Below are 16706 nucleotides of genomic sequence, written 5' to 3' on the forward strand. Positions count from 1 at the left end.
CTTGGGTAAGCAGGAAGGGGGCAGGACCCAGCACCCATTCTGGGGTCACCACCTGCAGGAAGCCCTCAGCGGCATCCAGACAGTTTAGGGCCCGGGAAGGGGGTGAGGCTCCAGACCAGACAGACCCTGTAAACCACTGTGGGGACTCCCCGCAAGGCAGACTGCTCCCCCACCCTACACACACACACACACACACACACACACACACACACAGCAGCCAGAGCCCTCCGGTGGCAAAGGAGGGGACTGGCCAGGGGCCACCCACCTGACAAATCTGCCTGGAGGGTACCAACAGGTGTCCTCGTCGCTGAAGGAGAAGTGGACCAGGGACTCAGGGCCCGCGGGGGGCAGTACCAGGGCAGGGGGCCGGGGTCGGGCCCGGGGTGCTGCACTGGAGCGCATGAGTGCCAAGCACCGTCGGGGCGCGCATGGGGACGGCTGCACGGTGGTGTGGCGCGCACTGCTCTCCAGGCCCTAGGTGTCTGCAGCCGCCGCCGGCGCCGCCTCCACACCCGCCCTCCCGGTGACCCCCCCGCCCCCAGGGACGGCCCCGGGCGTTCGGGCACCCCCCCCACCCCCGTCCGCAGCGCCTGGGCGGGCTCCGCGCCTGCCTCCTCCTGCGGGGGCCCTGCGGAACTCTGCGCATACTTCCCGCCTGCCTCCCTTCCCCCGGGCCTCGGAGGGTGCCCCGGGCTCCGGTTTCCCGGGTTCCGAGCCCTCCCCTGGCCCCGCCTTTTCCACCCCTTCCCTGACGTCGAGCTGGGCCCCCTGGAGGTCTCCGAACGCCGTGCGTCCTGCGTGGGGGAACGACTTGCCAGCGGGCGCAGTGCGGGGTCCGGTGACAAAAACCCGGGGAAGGGATGATGGATGCGGGGGAGGTGGAGTTGGGGGCGTGGGGGCGGCGTAACAGAGACAGGAGAGGCAGAGGTCAAGACAGCGACACCGAGAGAAACCGGAGACAGGCACTGATTTCCCCCCACACACACTCTTCCCGACCCCACGCGGGCCTCCCAGGGGCCTCGACCCCTCCTCCTTATCTCTTCCCGCCCCGATCTCGTCCCCAAATGCGGACGCGGGCCCGCGTACTGTCCCTGCAGCGCCCTCTCTCAGCCTGTGTCTCCGGACTCAGGTTCTAAACAAGTGCACGCGGAGAGTATCGAGGAGAAGGGCAACCAGAGGACCTCTCCGGGTTCCGGAGAAGCCCCCAAAGCCAGCCCGTGCCTACCTCCGGGCCGCCAACCTCCGTTTCCAAGATAAACGGACACTGGAAAGCCAGACCGGATGTGGCCTCCAGGCTCCTCACCCCCAAGCTGCCCGCCGCCGCGGCCCACCCCGGGTCTGGCCAGGAAGGGAACTTCCATTTGCCCTCCTTGCTCGGTGCACGCGGTAATATTCCAGTGCCTCCTGGCAAGGCAACCCCCAGAGGGCAGCGCTGGCCCCATTTCACAGGCCTGTGGACTAAGGATAACACAACTGAACACACGTCCCCACATCACCCTGGATGGCAGGTTGGCTTCACTCCCCCAAAGCCTGACCGCAGCTTCAGGTCTGCACAGGAAGTGGGAGGAACATAGCGTTTATTGAGCGCCTACTGCATGCCTTATCAGATGTCTCCACAGCAACCCTGGCGAGCAGACTTGATTTTTATCGCTGCCCTGTGACGGAAGAAAAAAAGTGAGGCTGACAGAGCCAGCTACGAACCCCAGACCCTGGCGCGCGCCTGATGGCCAGGGGGGACTCGAACCCACAGCCACCAGCGCGTACTTACCCGGCCCACGCCTGGCGACCGAAATCCTGAAAGCCGCGGAGAAGCCGAAGGCGCCTGTGGAAAGTTGGGGACGGGCTGGCAAAGAAGACAGGCGAGGAAGGTGGCGAACGTGGGCGGCGGGGCGCGCGCGGGGCCGGGGGCTCGGGCAGGAACGCCTCGTCCTCGGTGGCCGCCGCTGCCGCCGCCGGGAAGGCCTCCAGCTGCAGTTCGGGTATGCGGCCCAGGCCGCGCGGCCGCGCCATGACTTCGGCGCGGGGCGCGGGTGGGGGGGCCGCAGGGCGGCCCAGCCTCGGCGGGCGCTGGGGAACAGCGCCGCCCGCCCCGCGCGGCCCACACAGGCCGGCCGCCCTACCCGCGGGCCCACGGGCCCCACCCCTCCCGGCCGCCTCGGCCCTTCCGGCTACGCGCTGGGGCCGCCCCTGGGGCGGGGCGGGCCAGGAGCCCCCACGCGCCGCGGTGGGGACACCCCACAGACGCCAGGGGCCCCCCGCAGTCCCTCTGCCGTCCTCACAATCGCCGGAAGCATCTCTACAAACACCTGGAATGCCCCCAGATCTCTGGGGTGCTCTCACACACACACAGCCTCCACGATGTTGAGAGGTACTACAGACCTCAGGGTCATCCCCAGAGTCCCTCAGACTTAGATCTCCACAATCCTAAGGAGTGCCCCTACTATCCCTGAGCTGTTCTCACACAACCCAGAGGTACCCCCCAAATCCATGGGTTCCCCCACAAAACCCAAAGGTGCTCTGAGAGGCTCCCATAGACACCGGACACTCTCACAGCTCCCCAGATGTCCCCTCATTGTTACTGAAACATGCCCACAGACTCCAGGGGCACCCCAACAATCCCAGGATGCACCCACAAATGCCAGAGGTGCTCTGAGAGTCCACGAGAAACCCCTTCAGATCCCAGGACAACCACTATGTTTCCTCAGATGTCCCCCAAATCCCCTGGGGCAGTCCCACCATCTCTGAGTCATGTGGAGACCCTCCAAACACCCCCAAGAACCCCCCACAGCCACAGAGCATTCCCACAGATCTCCGTGAGGGCCCCCCCAAATCCTAGGGTCCCTTAGAGGCCTCAGGAAGGCTTCCACAATCCCTCAGATCCCCTCCCCTAGTAGTTCCACAGCATTCCTGAGATGCCCCCAGAAGTGCAGAGAACCCAACATTACCTCAGGGGTGCCTTAGGACTCAGGGGACATTCCCATAACCATGGGGATGCCACCAAAATCCTGGGGTGCCCCCCACAGATCCCAGGGGCACAACTAGATTCCTCCACAGCTCCTAAGACAGGCCTACCACCCTAGGCTACCCCCAGAATCCAAGATGTACTCACAATCCTTGGGGTACCCCCAGAATGCCCCCCCACAGGCTCTGAGACATGCCTTATAAGTCTTAGACACCCCTAGAAGCCTGGAGTGTGCTCACAGCCCCCTAGACACTCCTAAGAATCCCCCCAGTCCTCCCACTCCTTAGCACCTCTGAGGTACCTCTTAGAATTGGGGGCCCCACAGCTCATGAGGTGGCTCCAGGAACCCAACCTCCCCTCAGCACTGACTTCTGTGGGGTCCAGTGGTGGTGACTCTGCATGCGCAGCCACTGTGACTTTGTGGGGGGCATGTTATCCCCTCTCACAGATGGGGAAACTGAGACTCAGAGAGATGAAGATCCTTGAATAAAGTCATCTAGCTAGTTATAATTCCAGAGCCTATCCCTCCTGTCTACAGCTCTCTGGGGTTCGGGAAGGGGGAGAAACTTGTTTAAAATAAGAAAATGGGGCACATCTCTACTTTAAATCTAAATTGCCTCTGTGAATATCTTTCCCTCTCTACCTGTTGGCTCCCATGTCAAGGGGCCCAAAGTTGGATGACCTAGGCTTGAGTCTGGCCTCCGGCGCTTCTTATTCATTTGACCTTGACCCAGTCACTTCATTTCACTGAGCCTCAGTTTTCCTACCTGTAAAATGGGTAAAGTAACACTACAGACCTCATGGATGGACACATAAAAGGCTCAGAAAAGTGTCTGTACAGTTTTCACTGAATGTTAGGACTAATTCTCAGGACAAGTGGTCCTAGCAGCTGTTAGGGCCTTACCTGAAAATTCCCCAACCACAGCAGCAAGGCTCCTGGCTGGCTGCACCAAAATGTGTTACCAAGTCCAAGCTTGTACTGCTTGCCACACGACAGGCCAATAAATTGGGTGCTAAGTTATTGGGGCAAGGAATAGTGACTTTATTCGGAAAGCCAGCAGACCGAGAAGATGGTGGACTCATGCCCCAAAGAACTATCTAGTTACGATTATTATTATTGGACAAAACATTTATGGAGAGCTTATAATGTGCAAGCCATGCACTAGACAGAGGATACAGATGATGGTTGATGATGATAAAGATGACATAGCAGCTAACCTTCAGAATGCTTCCTGTGCATTTACCGCCTCTAGCTATGATCGCATTTAATTCTCACAAAATGCCCATCAAGTGACATTATTGTCCCATTTTACAGATGGGAAAACTGAGTCTTGGAGAGAAACAATCTGCTCAAGGTCACAGAGCCAATGAGTGGCTGAGCCAGGCTCCAGACCAGTGGTTGTCTCCTTTTATTTCACGATAATCCCCCCCGAGTGCCTTTTTAGACGCTCCCTTCCCCACCCACCCCCAAGTTGCCTCCTTCACGAAATGTTAATGCCATAGATATGCTGTATATCCATTTATGTACGGGGTGTTTATCTGGGCTTTATACATAAAAGTAAGCTTTTTTTCACACCTCCATCCCAAGAACCAAATTTCACCCCGTTGGAGGTGATGTCGCCTTGTTGGGAATGCAGGGCTTCCCAACCTTGGCACCATTGACATTTAGCACCAGATGATCCTTTGTCCTGGGGGGCAGTCCTGTGAGATAGTAGCAGTGGCAGAATCCCTGGCTCCTCCCCACTAGATGCCAGTAGCACCCCCTCAGTCACGATGACTAAAATGTCTCCAGCCATTGCCACATGTTCCCTGGGGCAGAATTTTCCCTGATTGAGAACTGTTGCTCTAAACCCACTAAGACCCATGCCCTGGCCACCAGTACCCCTCAGTCTAGGTACAAACAGAAAGGAAGGGCATTTGTATTTACCTGCCCTCAGGGTTCCCTGCATTGTTTTGTTGATTCCTCACATCAGACTTTGGGAATAGGGTTCATACTAGACCCATTTCAGAGATGGGGAAGCTGAGGTCCAGAGAGGGAAGTGACTTGGTCAGGGTCACTCAGCCTGGAAGGAGCACAGCTCGATTATGAGTTGATTATTATTATTATTATTTTTTTCCGTGACACGTGGCTTGCAGGATCTTAATTCCCCAACCAGGGATTGAACCCCGGCAGTGAGAGCGCCGAGTCCTAACCACTGGACCACCAGGGAATTCTCTCGATTATGAGTTGAGTTGTCTGACTTCAGAGACTGGAATTCTGGCCCAAAGGACCTTCACGGTTCAGTTTCCTTCCGGCCCCCTGAAGTCAGATATAAACTGAGGTCTAAAGCCAGCTCTGACCATGATCTACAAGGCCCTACATGAGCTGCCCCATCACCTCCATGCCCCATTTCCTTCCAACACCCCTTGCTCACTCTGTCCCAGTCACACTTGCCTCCCTGCTTTTCCTCCAACATATGAGACAGGTTCCCACCTCAGAACCTCTGCACCTGCTATTCCCTCTGCTTGTCAACCTCATCCTTCAGACACCCACATAGCATCTTCTCTCACTTCATTTAGGTCTCTCCTCAAATGTCACCTCCTCAGAGAGGCATTCCCTGACCTCAAGGTCCCTCTTTTCTTCACATCCCATGCGTCACCACCTAGAATTATTGAATGCCTTTCCTTATTTCTTCCTCACTCACTAGTCTGAGAACTCCAGGATGGCGGGAACTGGGTCCACTTCAGTCTTCACCACAGCTCGAAGATGTTCAATCAATGTTTTTTGTTTTGTTTTTTATTTCTGGATTTTTTTTGGCCGCGATGTAGGGCATGCAGGATCTTAGTTCCCCGACCAGGGATCGAACCCACGCCCCCTGCAGTGGAAACGCCGAGTCTTAACCACTGTCTTAACCACTGGACTGCCAGGGAAGTCCCACTCAATCAACGTTTTTGGAATGAATGGCCCTGTTGCAGATGAGGAAACTGAGGCTCAGACAGGTGAATTCCTTTCCCAAGGTCACACAGCAAGTCAAGGGCAATGGCTGGATTTGGGCTCTTACTCAGGAGTGAAAACAGTGGGCTCAGATGCCCCCCAAAACTCTGCCCTCACCCTGCCGATCTGCAGTTCTCCCAGGCCCAAAGCCCTAGTTTCCTGCAACTCGGAGGAGCTTGCAGTCCATCTGTTACTGCTGAAAGACGGGGCACCCTGGCAGCCAGAACCCGGGTTTGTGGTTTGGGGGACGCCCCCTTTCGCTCTGCTGAGGAAGTGCATTTTGAGGAAGTGCAGTTCTCAAAACAACAGCTTCTCGCTGCCCAGCCCCAATGTCGGCTATCTCAGCCTTACCGCAGCCCGGGGGGTGGGCAGATCTTATTCAGCCCGGCTTTACTGATCAGGAAACTGAGGCCCAGAGAGGCATGATGCTGGCCCCAGGTCACACAGCGAGTCAGCGGACAGGGCTACAATCTGAATCTCACCCACTGGCCTGGAGTCGAGGAGACCTGGTTTTTAACAATAATTCTGCCCTTCCTTCCTCGCTGTGTGCCCTTAGGGAAATCACTTGTGTCTCGGTTTCCTCGGCAGGAATGGAAAGCCAAAGATGCCGGGAGTTAAAACGCAGGTTGGTGTTGGGAGGCCCTGGCATGGGCATTGGCTTGGGCAAGTGCGCGCGGAGGCGAGACGGGAACTCCGCGTCCTCAACTTTTCCGCCAAGTTCCTCTCCATCCGCCAGGCGGCCGTCTCCACCACGCTCGGCTGAAGGTGGAGGATGGAGGTAGCGGCCTGGTACCAACCCCGGGTGGGCGAGGACTTCACCCGCAGCCTGCGGTCGGCCGGCCTGGCGCCCGCTGTCCGCGACGCTCAATAAACATGAAGTAATAATACGGGGCGCCGCGGCAGTGACGGCGGCGGCGACTTTGCTCGGGGACGAGAGTTTCGGAGGCAGGTCCGGACTCTGAGAGCACACTCAGCCTGTGCCTTTCTTGTCACCCAGCAGAGGGCGTGCGGAGGGAGGGGCGCGAGGAGAGACCTACTCCCGATACACACGCAGGGATGTGGGAGCGCCAGGGACTGGGGGAGGCGAAGACCCCAGTGGAGACCACGGGTCAGAGAGAGACCCCAGTCCGGCTGTATCCACCTCCTCCTGGGGCCAGGCAGAGCCTCCCTCGGTGGGGAGAGTCTGGGGGTTCAAAAGGGGTCGGTACGTTGGCCTCGCCCCCCAGTTCAGGCAAGTCTCCCCACCTCACCACCAGAGTCCTTCTCTTCCTCCAGCTCCATCTGCCTTTTGACAGATCGTGGCGGTGCCGTGACTCAGCCCCACAGGGAGCCGGGAGCGCAGGCTCTTACATCCCCAGGTCTGGAGGGGGGTTCAGATGCCATCTCAGACGTGGGGGGGGGGCAGTGCCCTCTCTTTGGAGGTTCCTGTGATTCAAGTCTGGAGGGCTCTCTGGATCCCCTTTCTGGTGGCTGCATGAACTCTAACGTGGATAGCACTGGAGCCCCCTGTGTGTGCACCCTTTCTGGAGAACTGGGCTGGCAGAATGCTCATTCCTAAGGAGTGAGTTCCCATGAGAGGCCTTTCAGTTTCTCCTTCCTCCTTCTGCCTGGGAGTGGGGGGAGGATGCTGGCACCAGTGCCCTCCCTCCGGCCACAGCCACTGGAGGCTATGCAGGCCCACAGTGAAACAGAAACCTGAGCCCCTGCGGGGATGTGGTTGAGGTTCCTGTTTTTCCTTCCCACCCTACAGGAGCAGGGTCTACGGAGGGCCCACCTCCTCTCCCAAATTCGAGTCCCTGAGTCACTACCAAGCACTCGCTGTGTGAAGTCCTTTACACACATCCTCAATCTCACAGAACTCTCGAAATGATCCCCACAGGGCAGTGACAACAACAGCCTCACTTTACCGATGGGAAAACTGGGGCTCAGAGAGGGCAAGACACTTGTGCCAGGACACACAGGCATCAGATGGGACCTATGTTGGAATCTCAGCTCTGCCATTTCTTGGTTGTGTGAACTTGGGCAAGAAGGAGAAGGCGGGACTTCACTGGCAGTCCGGTGGTTAAGACTCCGCACTTACACTGCAGGGAGCGCGGTTCAATCCCTGGTTACGGGGAACTAAGATCCTGCATGCCATGTGGCGCAGCCAAAAAAAGGAGAAGGGGCTTTGCCCCTCTGGGCCTCAGTTTACCTCACAGGTCACTAGGGATGAAGATGTGTGGAAAAGTCCCTGGCATGGAGCCCAAGAGTGAGACATGATGAGACGGATCTCACTAAGATAATGATGATGTCACTCAGCCACTGTCCCCAGAGAGTCAACATCACAGAGACCAGGGTAGGGGGAGTCCCTGGGGCCTAAAAAGGGACTAATGTCCAGTTCCTATTGGACCCCGCCGCCCCTCGGGTCTCTCAGGACAGTGACCTGCGCCAGTTTGGCGCGCTGCCCCTGATCTTGGCATTTCCTGTTGTTTTCCCTCAGCCTCTCTCCAGTTCCCTGTGGGAAACAGCAGGCTGTGAGTGCTGGATCCGTGACATTTGCTTCCTGGGGGTGGGCAGGGGTGCTGGAGTGCCCCGAATGGAGGTGGGTGGGTGACCTGGAGGCTGTGGTGTCTGCTGGAGATCCCCAGAGAGAGCTAAAATAGGAGGGTCCCAGCCTAGAAGGGCCTCCCTCAGGAACTCCAGGAGAGGCCTGAATCTGACGGTCCCAGGGGTGTTCCAAGTAGAGGGGCACCCATGGGAGTCAGGCGAAGCACTCAAAGCCATCAGTCACACATGTCACCAGGACACAAAGTCAGACCCCATCGGAACACTAGGTGGTTAGAGGACAGCATGTCAGGGAGTTGGGTGCACGCCCTGCAAGTGAGAGCACCAGCTCTCAGACACGGGGCACACAAGCAGCAGAGAACATCTCACAGTGTCTCAATCACAGTGTCCCCAGGAATATAACATCACATGCCACCATCACTGCATCCCAGAAACACACGCTGTCACAATCACTGTCCTAGGAGCACACAGAGTCACTGTCACAATCACTGTCCTAGGAGCACACAGAGTCACTGTCACAATCACTGTCCTAGGAGCACACAGAGTCACTCTGTGACAAGCACCACATCCTACAGTCAGGGACACAATCACAATGTCCTGGGAGCACATACAGCCACGCTGTCACAATCATAGTATTCCAGTAGCACACAGTCATCCCATCACAGTCACAGCACCCCGGGGGCGCACTCAGTCACCCAGCAAAATCACCGTGTCCCAGGACCACTCGATGTCACTGTCACAATCTCTGTCCCAGAAGCACACAGTCGCTTAGTCACAGTCCTGGGAGCACAGTCGTACAGTCACAATCACCATGTCCCTGAAGCACACAAGTCACACTGGCACCATCACTGTCCTGGGAGCACACAGTCAACATGTCACTAACTATACTATCCTGGACACACACACAGTTATGCTGTCACGGTCATAGGACCCCAGAACGCCAGGCAGGGCATGCAGCCAAGGTAGCCACAGCTGGCCATCCCCCACAGCTGGAGCAAACTCAGGTCAATGAGAGGGTACCCAACTCCCACTTCATCACTAACACTGTTACCTAGGGAGCCAGGGTCTCCCTCACCCTGTGGTGGGACTGTGCACCCCCTGAACACTGTTCCCTCCCTCTGGGCAGCTACTGAACCCTAACACTCCTGCCCTGAGCGGGGGCTCTGACATAGCACACAGGCCCCCAACACAGGGCTCCCCCAAGAGTCCCCCTTTAGATTACTGACCCCAGCTGCAGGGCAAGTCCATGAATCCCGCTCCCAATACAGTCCCCCCACTCTAGAAGGACCCTGGGAGCACCCCAGCCTGCAGGAAGCATTGTGGTTCTAGCAGGCACCCCCTACAGACTGACCCCTAGGCCATCCCCAAACACAGCGAATCTAGCCCCGTCAAGTGGCACCCAGCCTAGTCACTGTCCTGCACTGTCACCGACGAAGGCTACAGACCCCTAAAGCTGCAACCCTCAACCAAGACCCCGTTAATAGCACACGCAGCATGGCGCCCCCATAAATCGATCTCAGGATCATCTTCCATCTTCAGTACGAAGTCTCGGGTACAGTGCACCACCGGGGGTCAGGTCCCAGACGCCCCCGCAGTAGAACTCCTCCCCCCAGCCCCGTCAGTCACACTGATCCCACCCGCATCACAGCGCCCCTCCGCGGTCAGCGGGGCGAGTTGCGTCCTCTCTGCGCGCCTATCCGCTCCGCGCGCGTCCGCCGCGGAGTCTTACCGCCTGCAACTGCCTCCGCCCGCGCTGCCGCTGCCGGTGCCGGTGCCGTGAAAGGACGAGGGCCAGGACATGCGGGACGTGCGCAAGCCGGGCCGGTCGCCGGTGTCCACGGCGTCGGCGCGCTCTATGGGCCGGTGTGCCGGCCGCTCGGGCTCGGCGCGCTCCGCGCTGTCCGAGTAGCCGCGCTGCTGGATACGGATGGGGGTCCGCGGCTGCCGCCACAGGTGCTGGGGGGGCGGCTTCAGGGTGGCCTGGCCATCCCGGGGCCCTGGCAGAGACAGAGATAGGCTCCTCTCTGAGGGGACGGCCGGGGGCTCCATGGCCCCGGCCCCCACCTGCACACCAGGGGGCCCCGGCCTCTCCAAGCTGCACCCCGTTCAGCTGCGCGCGAGCTGACGCGCCCGGGGCCCCGCAAGTGCTCCTGGCCTCGGTGCGGCCATGGCGCCCCGGGGAGAGACCCGGGGGCGCTACGGGCCGATCGCCCCCGGGCCGGGCGCGGAGGCTTCCTGTCAGCGCCTGTCGCTCTGCTTGATGCGGGGCAGCGCTCTCCGCGCTCGGCGTCCCGCTCTGAGGCAGCCCCGGCTCCCCCGCCCCGTCCCGCCTCTCCCCGCCCCACGCCCGCCGCGGCTGTCAGCGCCGCCCCCCTCCTCCTCCGTCCGGGCCAGTGGGGGGCAGCCACCCGAGGAGGGGGCCCTTCCCGCCCACGCAGAGCCCCGCTCCCGGCGGGGAGGGGGCGCCGGAACTCAGCTCTCTCCAGAGCGCCCTGCCTTAGCCGCGGCGCACACGGCCACGAAGGAGTTAAACGGTTAATCCGCTCGTGAAGGAGACACCCGACTGGTTGCCGGTGTGTCAGTCAGTCCGTCCATCATGGTGGGGGCGGAGCCCAGTGCTGGCTTGTCCTCTTCGCTACCCCTGGCCAGGGGGAGCTTGTGGGAAGTGGTCCCGGTAACACGGATGCGGTCCCTGCAGCGGGCGGCGACGGTGTTCGGGGAATCTCCTTTTGGTGGGTCGGAGGACGGTGATGGTGTGTGTCCGGGGGCGGGATGTGCGCGCACGTGGCCTCTTCCGAGGGATGTGTGTTTTCGGTGTCTGCTAGAAGTGTGTGTGCGCACGTGGTTGGCTGCTGCGGTCTGCCTGTTTACCTGGATTTCGCTGTGCGTGTATCTGCGTGTCTGTGGCTGAAGGAAGTGTGTGCACGTGTGCTGCCTGTTTGGAGGGTGTGTGCCTCTCACAGGGTCTGTTCTGGTGGCCTGGGGTCTGTGCTTGTGTTCCCCCGCGATTGGGTGTGTACTGTGGTGGGTCCGCGCTCGCGGAGCTGTGCACTCGATTCAGCCTCTGTTGTTTGTGGTGTCTGAGGGAGTCCATGTGTGTTGGTGTGTGTGTGTGGCCGGCCTGGGGCCACTCTGAGGTGTTACTGGGGTGTGTCCCTTCTGTGTGGCTCCAGGAGGACACCCCGGCTCTGATACCCCGACTGCCCGCCCACCGCTCTGTGTATCGCTGCTCCTTCTAAAGCGCTTCTGCAGCAGGTAAACTGAGGCAGGTCCCGGGCAGCCGCGGGACGCATCCCCGTGCCCTTTTCAGGCGAGTAAACAGCCGCGCCTCCTCCCCGCTGCCCCCGCCGGCAGAGCCCCCCTTCCGGCACCTAAATCGGGAGTCGCCGTGACTCACGCTCCCGCCTCCCCCAGCGCCGCGCTGAGCGCGAGCGAGCAGAGAGCTAGCGGAATCCGAGCGCCCTCCCTTTCCCCCGCCCCGACCCAGGCCGAGCACTGGTGTCGGTGGCTGCCGGGCGGGGGGCAGAGCACACACACCAGTGGCCCGCCCCCGGCCGTTGCGCGCTCGGATTAACCAGCTTGGGTGCAAGTACGCGCAACCAGGCCCCGCCCCCGCGCGCCCCCCCTCAAGGGCTCCCCCCGGGCAAGCCTTGCCGTCTGCCACCGCCCTCCCTCCACACTGTTCTTATTGGAAAAAAAAAGAAAAAACAAAGCCCGTCTCCAACCCTCACAGCCTCTTTTCTCCCCGCCAGAGGGGGCTCCAGGCGTGGGCGAACGCAGAGCCAGAAACGCCCTCCCATTAGCAGCGGCTGGATGTCCCAGAGGCCAGAACTGTCCCCCAGCTTCTCTCAGGGACCCTCCCCACAAGTGCATACTCAAAAAGGCTTCTAGGGGATCGGTAAGGGCTGGAAGTCCTCCCCAGATCACTTGAGGGTCTTGGGCTGGACCAAATTCTTGGCGGGGGGGGGGGGTTGCTGTAGTCTTGTCAAAGCTCTGGGTGGGGTAACACAGGGTGGGGTTGAGGGTGGGGTCAGGTCACAGCTGGGGCTGCACAAAAAGGAAAGCCCAAGGCAGTGGGCCAGAGCTGGTAGTTGGATCTGTGGCCTGAACTAGGTAGAGGCTAGAGGAATTTTCTTTCTTTTTTTGGGGGGGGGTACATTAGACCACTGGAGAGGGGAATGACAGTCACTTCCTCCCCCATTTGGAATTGAACCATTGTACCATGACCCAAGCAGAGACCCTGGAGCCCTCCGACTGAGTAGACAAAGGGGTGGGTGGGGAGATTGAGAGAAGCTGCAGAGAACAGTGGCAGCTGTCTGGCTTTCAAATTCATCCTTGGGCCAAGATGGGGGTTGAAGTGCTCTCCGAGGGCCCCAGATGAGAAAGAGCAAAGGAAGTGCAGTGTGAAGCTGAGCTCAGGAGAAAGAAAGATGCCAGTCCAGACCTCCTCCAGGGTCCCACCATCTCCTTTTAAGGCCTTGAAGAAACTGCATCCTCTCAGAAAGGGAAATAGAGGTGCACGGCGGATTGGTGGGAGGCTCACTCCCTAGCCTGTCCCAGCTCTCTGATTATGGGAGCATCGTTGGGGACTGGAGGGTTGAACCCCTTTCCGAAATCCTGCCCCTTGCTGACTCAGGCAGCTGCAAAATGGAAGAAGGGGTTCCTAGAGGCTGCAAGAGGCGCCTCTTGCGGGGGCGGGGTTATGTCATAACCTGACCCACCAGGCTCCAGGAGAAGTTTCAGCTGCTTTTGCAAAACACAGGGAGCCAGGAGCCTAGAGCACAGGAAAGGGTTGGTGGCTGGACTTAGCCCAGGTGGCCCTGTTCCTCCACCCCACCTCCCAGCCTGGTCCACCTCCTGCCTACCTGTCAGCTTTGGTGATGGAAATCTGCGGGGGGATCAGCAGTGGCAGCGTGGTGGGCCGTGGTGGCAGAGGGACCCCAGTGTCCAAGGGCTCAGGCTCAGCCCAGCCCAGGCCTGGGCCCATGGAGAGGCGTCGGCGAGGGCGTCGGAGGGCAGCCCCGAGCATGTTGGCTCGGCCGGGCTCGGGGGTATCTCGCGGCCTCTGAGGTGTGACAAGGGCGGGGTAGGGGTGCAGCCTGGTCAGGCAGCTCTGAGCCCCTCCCTGCAGTAACGTCCCTCCCTAACCATCTGAGATGGTGGCCGATGGGGATATAGGCTACTGTGCCCCTCTCACGTCTTAGCCACTCACTAATCCCTCCCACAGAGGGTCCCTTCTCAGCTCTTACATCTGAAGGGTGCCCGTTCTCAGCCATAATTTTTGTGGGACTCCCTTTTTTCCTCTCACTTTTGTGTGTGTGTGTGTGTGTGGGCACACCACGCGGCATGCCGGATCTTAGTTTCCTGACCAGGGATCGAACCCGTGCTCCCTGCAGTGGAAGCATGGATTCTTAACCACTGGATGGCCAGGGCTCTGGGCCCTCATGCCTGTACTCTGCCTTTCACTGTGAAACCCCTCTAACACATCACCACCCTCCACGTCCAGGAAGCCCCCTCTTGGCCTAAACGTCTGTGGCCCCCTCTCCTCATATCTGAGACCCTCAAGGCCTCACCCCCAGCACCCTCCCCTCCACCCTACAATCCTCTCCCTATTTGGAAAGCCCCTTGGAAGACCCTGCCTTCTATCCCTGGGCTGAGAGCCCTTAATTTGGGCAGCAGGAGAATATTGAAGTCAAGGGAGTAAACTGAGGCACAAGGGGACAAGACTCCTTGCTGCCTGGGGGGAAGTGAAGCCAGGCTTAGTGAGCAGTCAGTCTTGGTCTCTAGAGGGCTCCCTACCCCCCGTCGCAGCCCAAGCCCCGCCCCCAGCCCGGGCCCCGCCCCTCGCACCTCGTCACCGGTCCGGGCCACCGACAGGACACTGCGACTCCTCTTCATCCCGCCAGACTAGCGCGCCTTGGGGGCTTCAGGGGCCATGTCGGCCCCGGCCAGCGCCTCCTGCAGGACCAGGCCGAAGGCATCCGCCATTAGCTCCCGGGGGCTCCCCCTGCCGGCTGAGCATGGAAACCGCCCCCGCCCCTCGCCAACTGCCTCTCCTGGGGCGTGACGTCAGCAGGTGGCTGACGCACTGCCTGTCGGTGACGTCGCCCGTCTGTTGCCAGAGCGACAGCTGATGCTCGACTGGGCTCTGAGCAGAGTCAATGCCTGAACTGGCCACTGGGGGGCCGAGAGCCTCCGGCCCGGGTCGCCCCAGCCCCCACCAGTCCTCTTGCGGGGGCTTCTCCAGCCTGGGGATCCCTCAGAGAAGACAGGGAGCTCCCAGAGCCGGCCGCGTGTGGCGCGTGGTCCGAGTCGGGGGCAGGAGGAAGCGTCTTCTCCGAGCTGTTGGGCTTTTATGCCTAAACCCGAAATAGCTCCGATGTGCGGGGGCCGGGTGCAGCGAGACGGCGGCTTGGGCACAGATGGGGGACGCGCAGGCAGAGGCGCGCAGAGACAGACAGGGACGCGTGGAAATAGAAACAGACAGGGACACAGACGCAACTCCCGATTATGAGTGCGCTCTGCTGCCGGCAATCCCTATCTAAAAGCTTGCGGGAGGGGAAGGCTGGCTCGCTCGCTGCACCGTCAACTCAGGCGCTGCAAATTATTGCTGTGTGGCCCGTAGGTCAGTGACTTAAACTGTCTAAGCCTCAGTTTCACCTCTGTGAAATGGAATGATAATCCTTGCAGCGTCTATACGAGAATGAAATGAGATCAGACCATATTGAATTCTCGAAGAACTGCGTCTGGTACGCAGTAAGTGCTTAATAAAGGCTATTACCATCTGAGCCTGTGGGAGCCTGTTAGAACCCAAGTCAGATCATGTCCCTCTTCTGCTCAGAGCCCTCCATGGCTTTCACCTCCCTCAGAGGAGACGTCAAAGTCCTCAACAAGAGGCTCACACAGTCCTGCTGTCCTCATCTCCTCCCACCCTCCCCCAGGCTCACTCTGCTCCATCTACACTGGCCTCTTGGCTGTTTCTGGACACACCAGGCAAACTCTAGCCTCAGGGCTTTTGCACTTTCTGTTCCCCCTGCCTGGAACTTTCCCCCTTAAACATCAGCAGGTCCCTCACATCCTTCAGGTCTTTAATCACATCTCACCTTTTCAGCATTTCTCCTGGTGTTTCTCTCCACCCCACCCCTGTTTAAAGTTGCTATCCCCTCAGGATTCTTAAACTCCCTTATCCTGCTCTATTTTTTCACAGCATTTATCACCTCATAACATACTATGTAATTTACTTATTACCTGTATTGTCTGTCTTGTCCCATACTAGAATATCAGCTGCAGGAGGACAAAAATATTTTATCTATTTTATTAATATATCCCCAGTGCCTAGAACTGAATCTGGAACATCGTAGGCTCTTAATAATTATTTGTTAAATGTCTAGTTATTGTTTTGAGGACTCAAGAGCATATTAATAATGTTCCTAGGTCTCCTATGGACTAGCTCTTATTTCTTTTTCTTGTCATATAGCTCTAACTAGCACTTCAGTTCAATATGAACTAGTAGAAGTGAATGTAAACGTCATCTCACCCACGTAGTGCTTAGCACCAGGCAAGTCTATGACAGACAATTGTTGAACAAATGGATGAATGTGTAAAGATAGCTTAAAGGTCACCTCCACTTCTCAGCCGGACAGAGCCAGTCCATGTTCTGGGCTCCCACTGCTGTTTGTTCTGCCCCTATTAAAGCACTCATCATGTGGGGTTGTAATTATTTGTATTCCCCACTAGAGCTCTGTGGGGGCAAGAAATGGTACCCATTCATCATGGTCCCCCACACATAGTCTCAATGAATGCTGAGTGAATAAATGAAGGAATGAGTTAGACATACAGAGAAAGAGGCACCCTCTCCTCTGTACGCAGACAGACACATATGCTCAGACAGGCAGAGAAAGGGCCATGTAGTAAGGACCATGCTTAGGCTCCAGTATTACATTGACAGACATGCATTCAAATCCTAACTGTGCCACTTATTAGCTGTATATTTGGGGGCAAGTTGCCCAGCCTCTTTGAGCTTCAGTTTCCTGTAAAATGGGGATAATATTCATACCTATCTGAGGAGGTTGTTGTGAGGATGAAATGAAATAATGCATGTAAGGTTCTGAGCACAGTGCCTGGTTCATAGTAGGTGCTCATGAAACAGTAGCCACTATCTTAATAATACTAACAATTATCACTGTTGTTGACTCAGTGGCGCTGTGGACATACATGGGAGACAGC

General features: G+C 58.4%; 1 protein-coding gene across 5 annotated transcripts in view; it reads right to left on the reverse strand.

The window, feature by feature from the left end:
* Positions 1–16706, reverse strand: part of PDE4A (phosphodiesterase 4A) — a gene marked incomplete at its 5' end in the record, with an annotated part of 47481 nt that overhangs the window by 27294 nt on the left and 3481 nt on the right. The window contains 2 exons of one of the 5 annotated variants that reach the window (XM_079915537.1): positions 13346–13545; positions 14331–14438. In XM_079915537.1, coding sequence (XP_079771663.1) covers positions 13346–13545; positions 14331–14378 — 248 coding nt within the window. Of the gene's footprint in view, positions 1–265; positions 403–1768; positions 2333–10209; positions 11019–13345; positions 13546–14330; positions 14439–16706 lie in introns of those variants that run through there. The other 4 variants (XM_079915540.1, XM_079915536.1, XM_079915538.1 and 1 more) reach the window with 4 other exon arrangements.

Source organism: Stenella coeruleoalba (genome assembly GCF_951394435.1).
Source record: "Stenella coeruleoalba genome assembly, chromosome: 3".
NCBI lineage: Eukaryota > Metazoa > Chordata > Mammalia > Artiodactyla > Delphinidae > Stenella > Stenella coeruleoalba.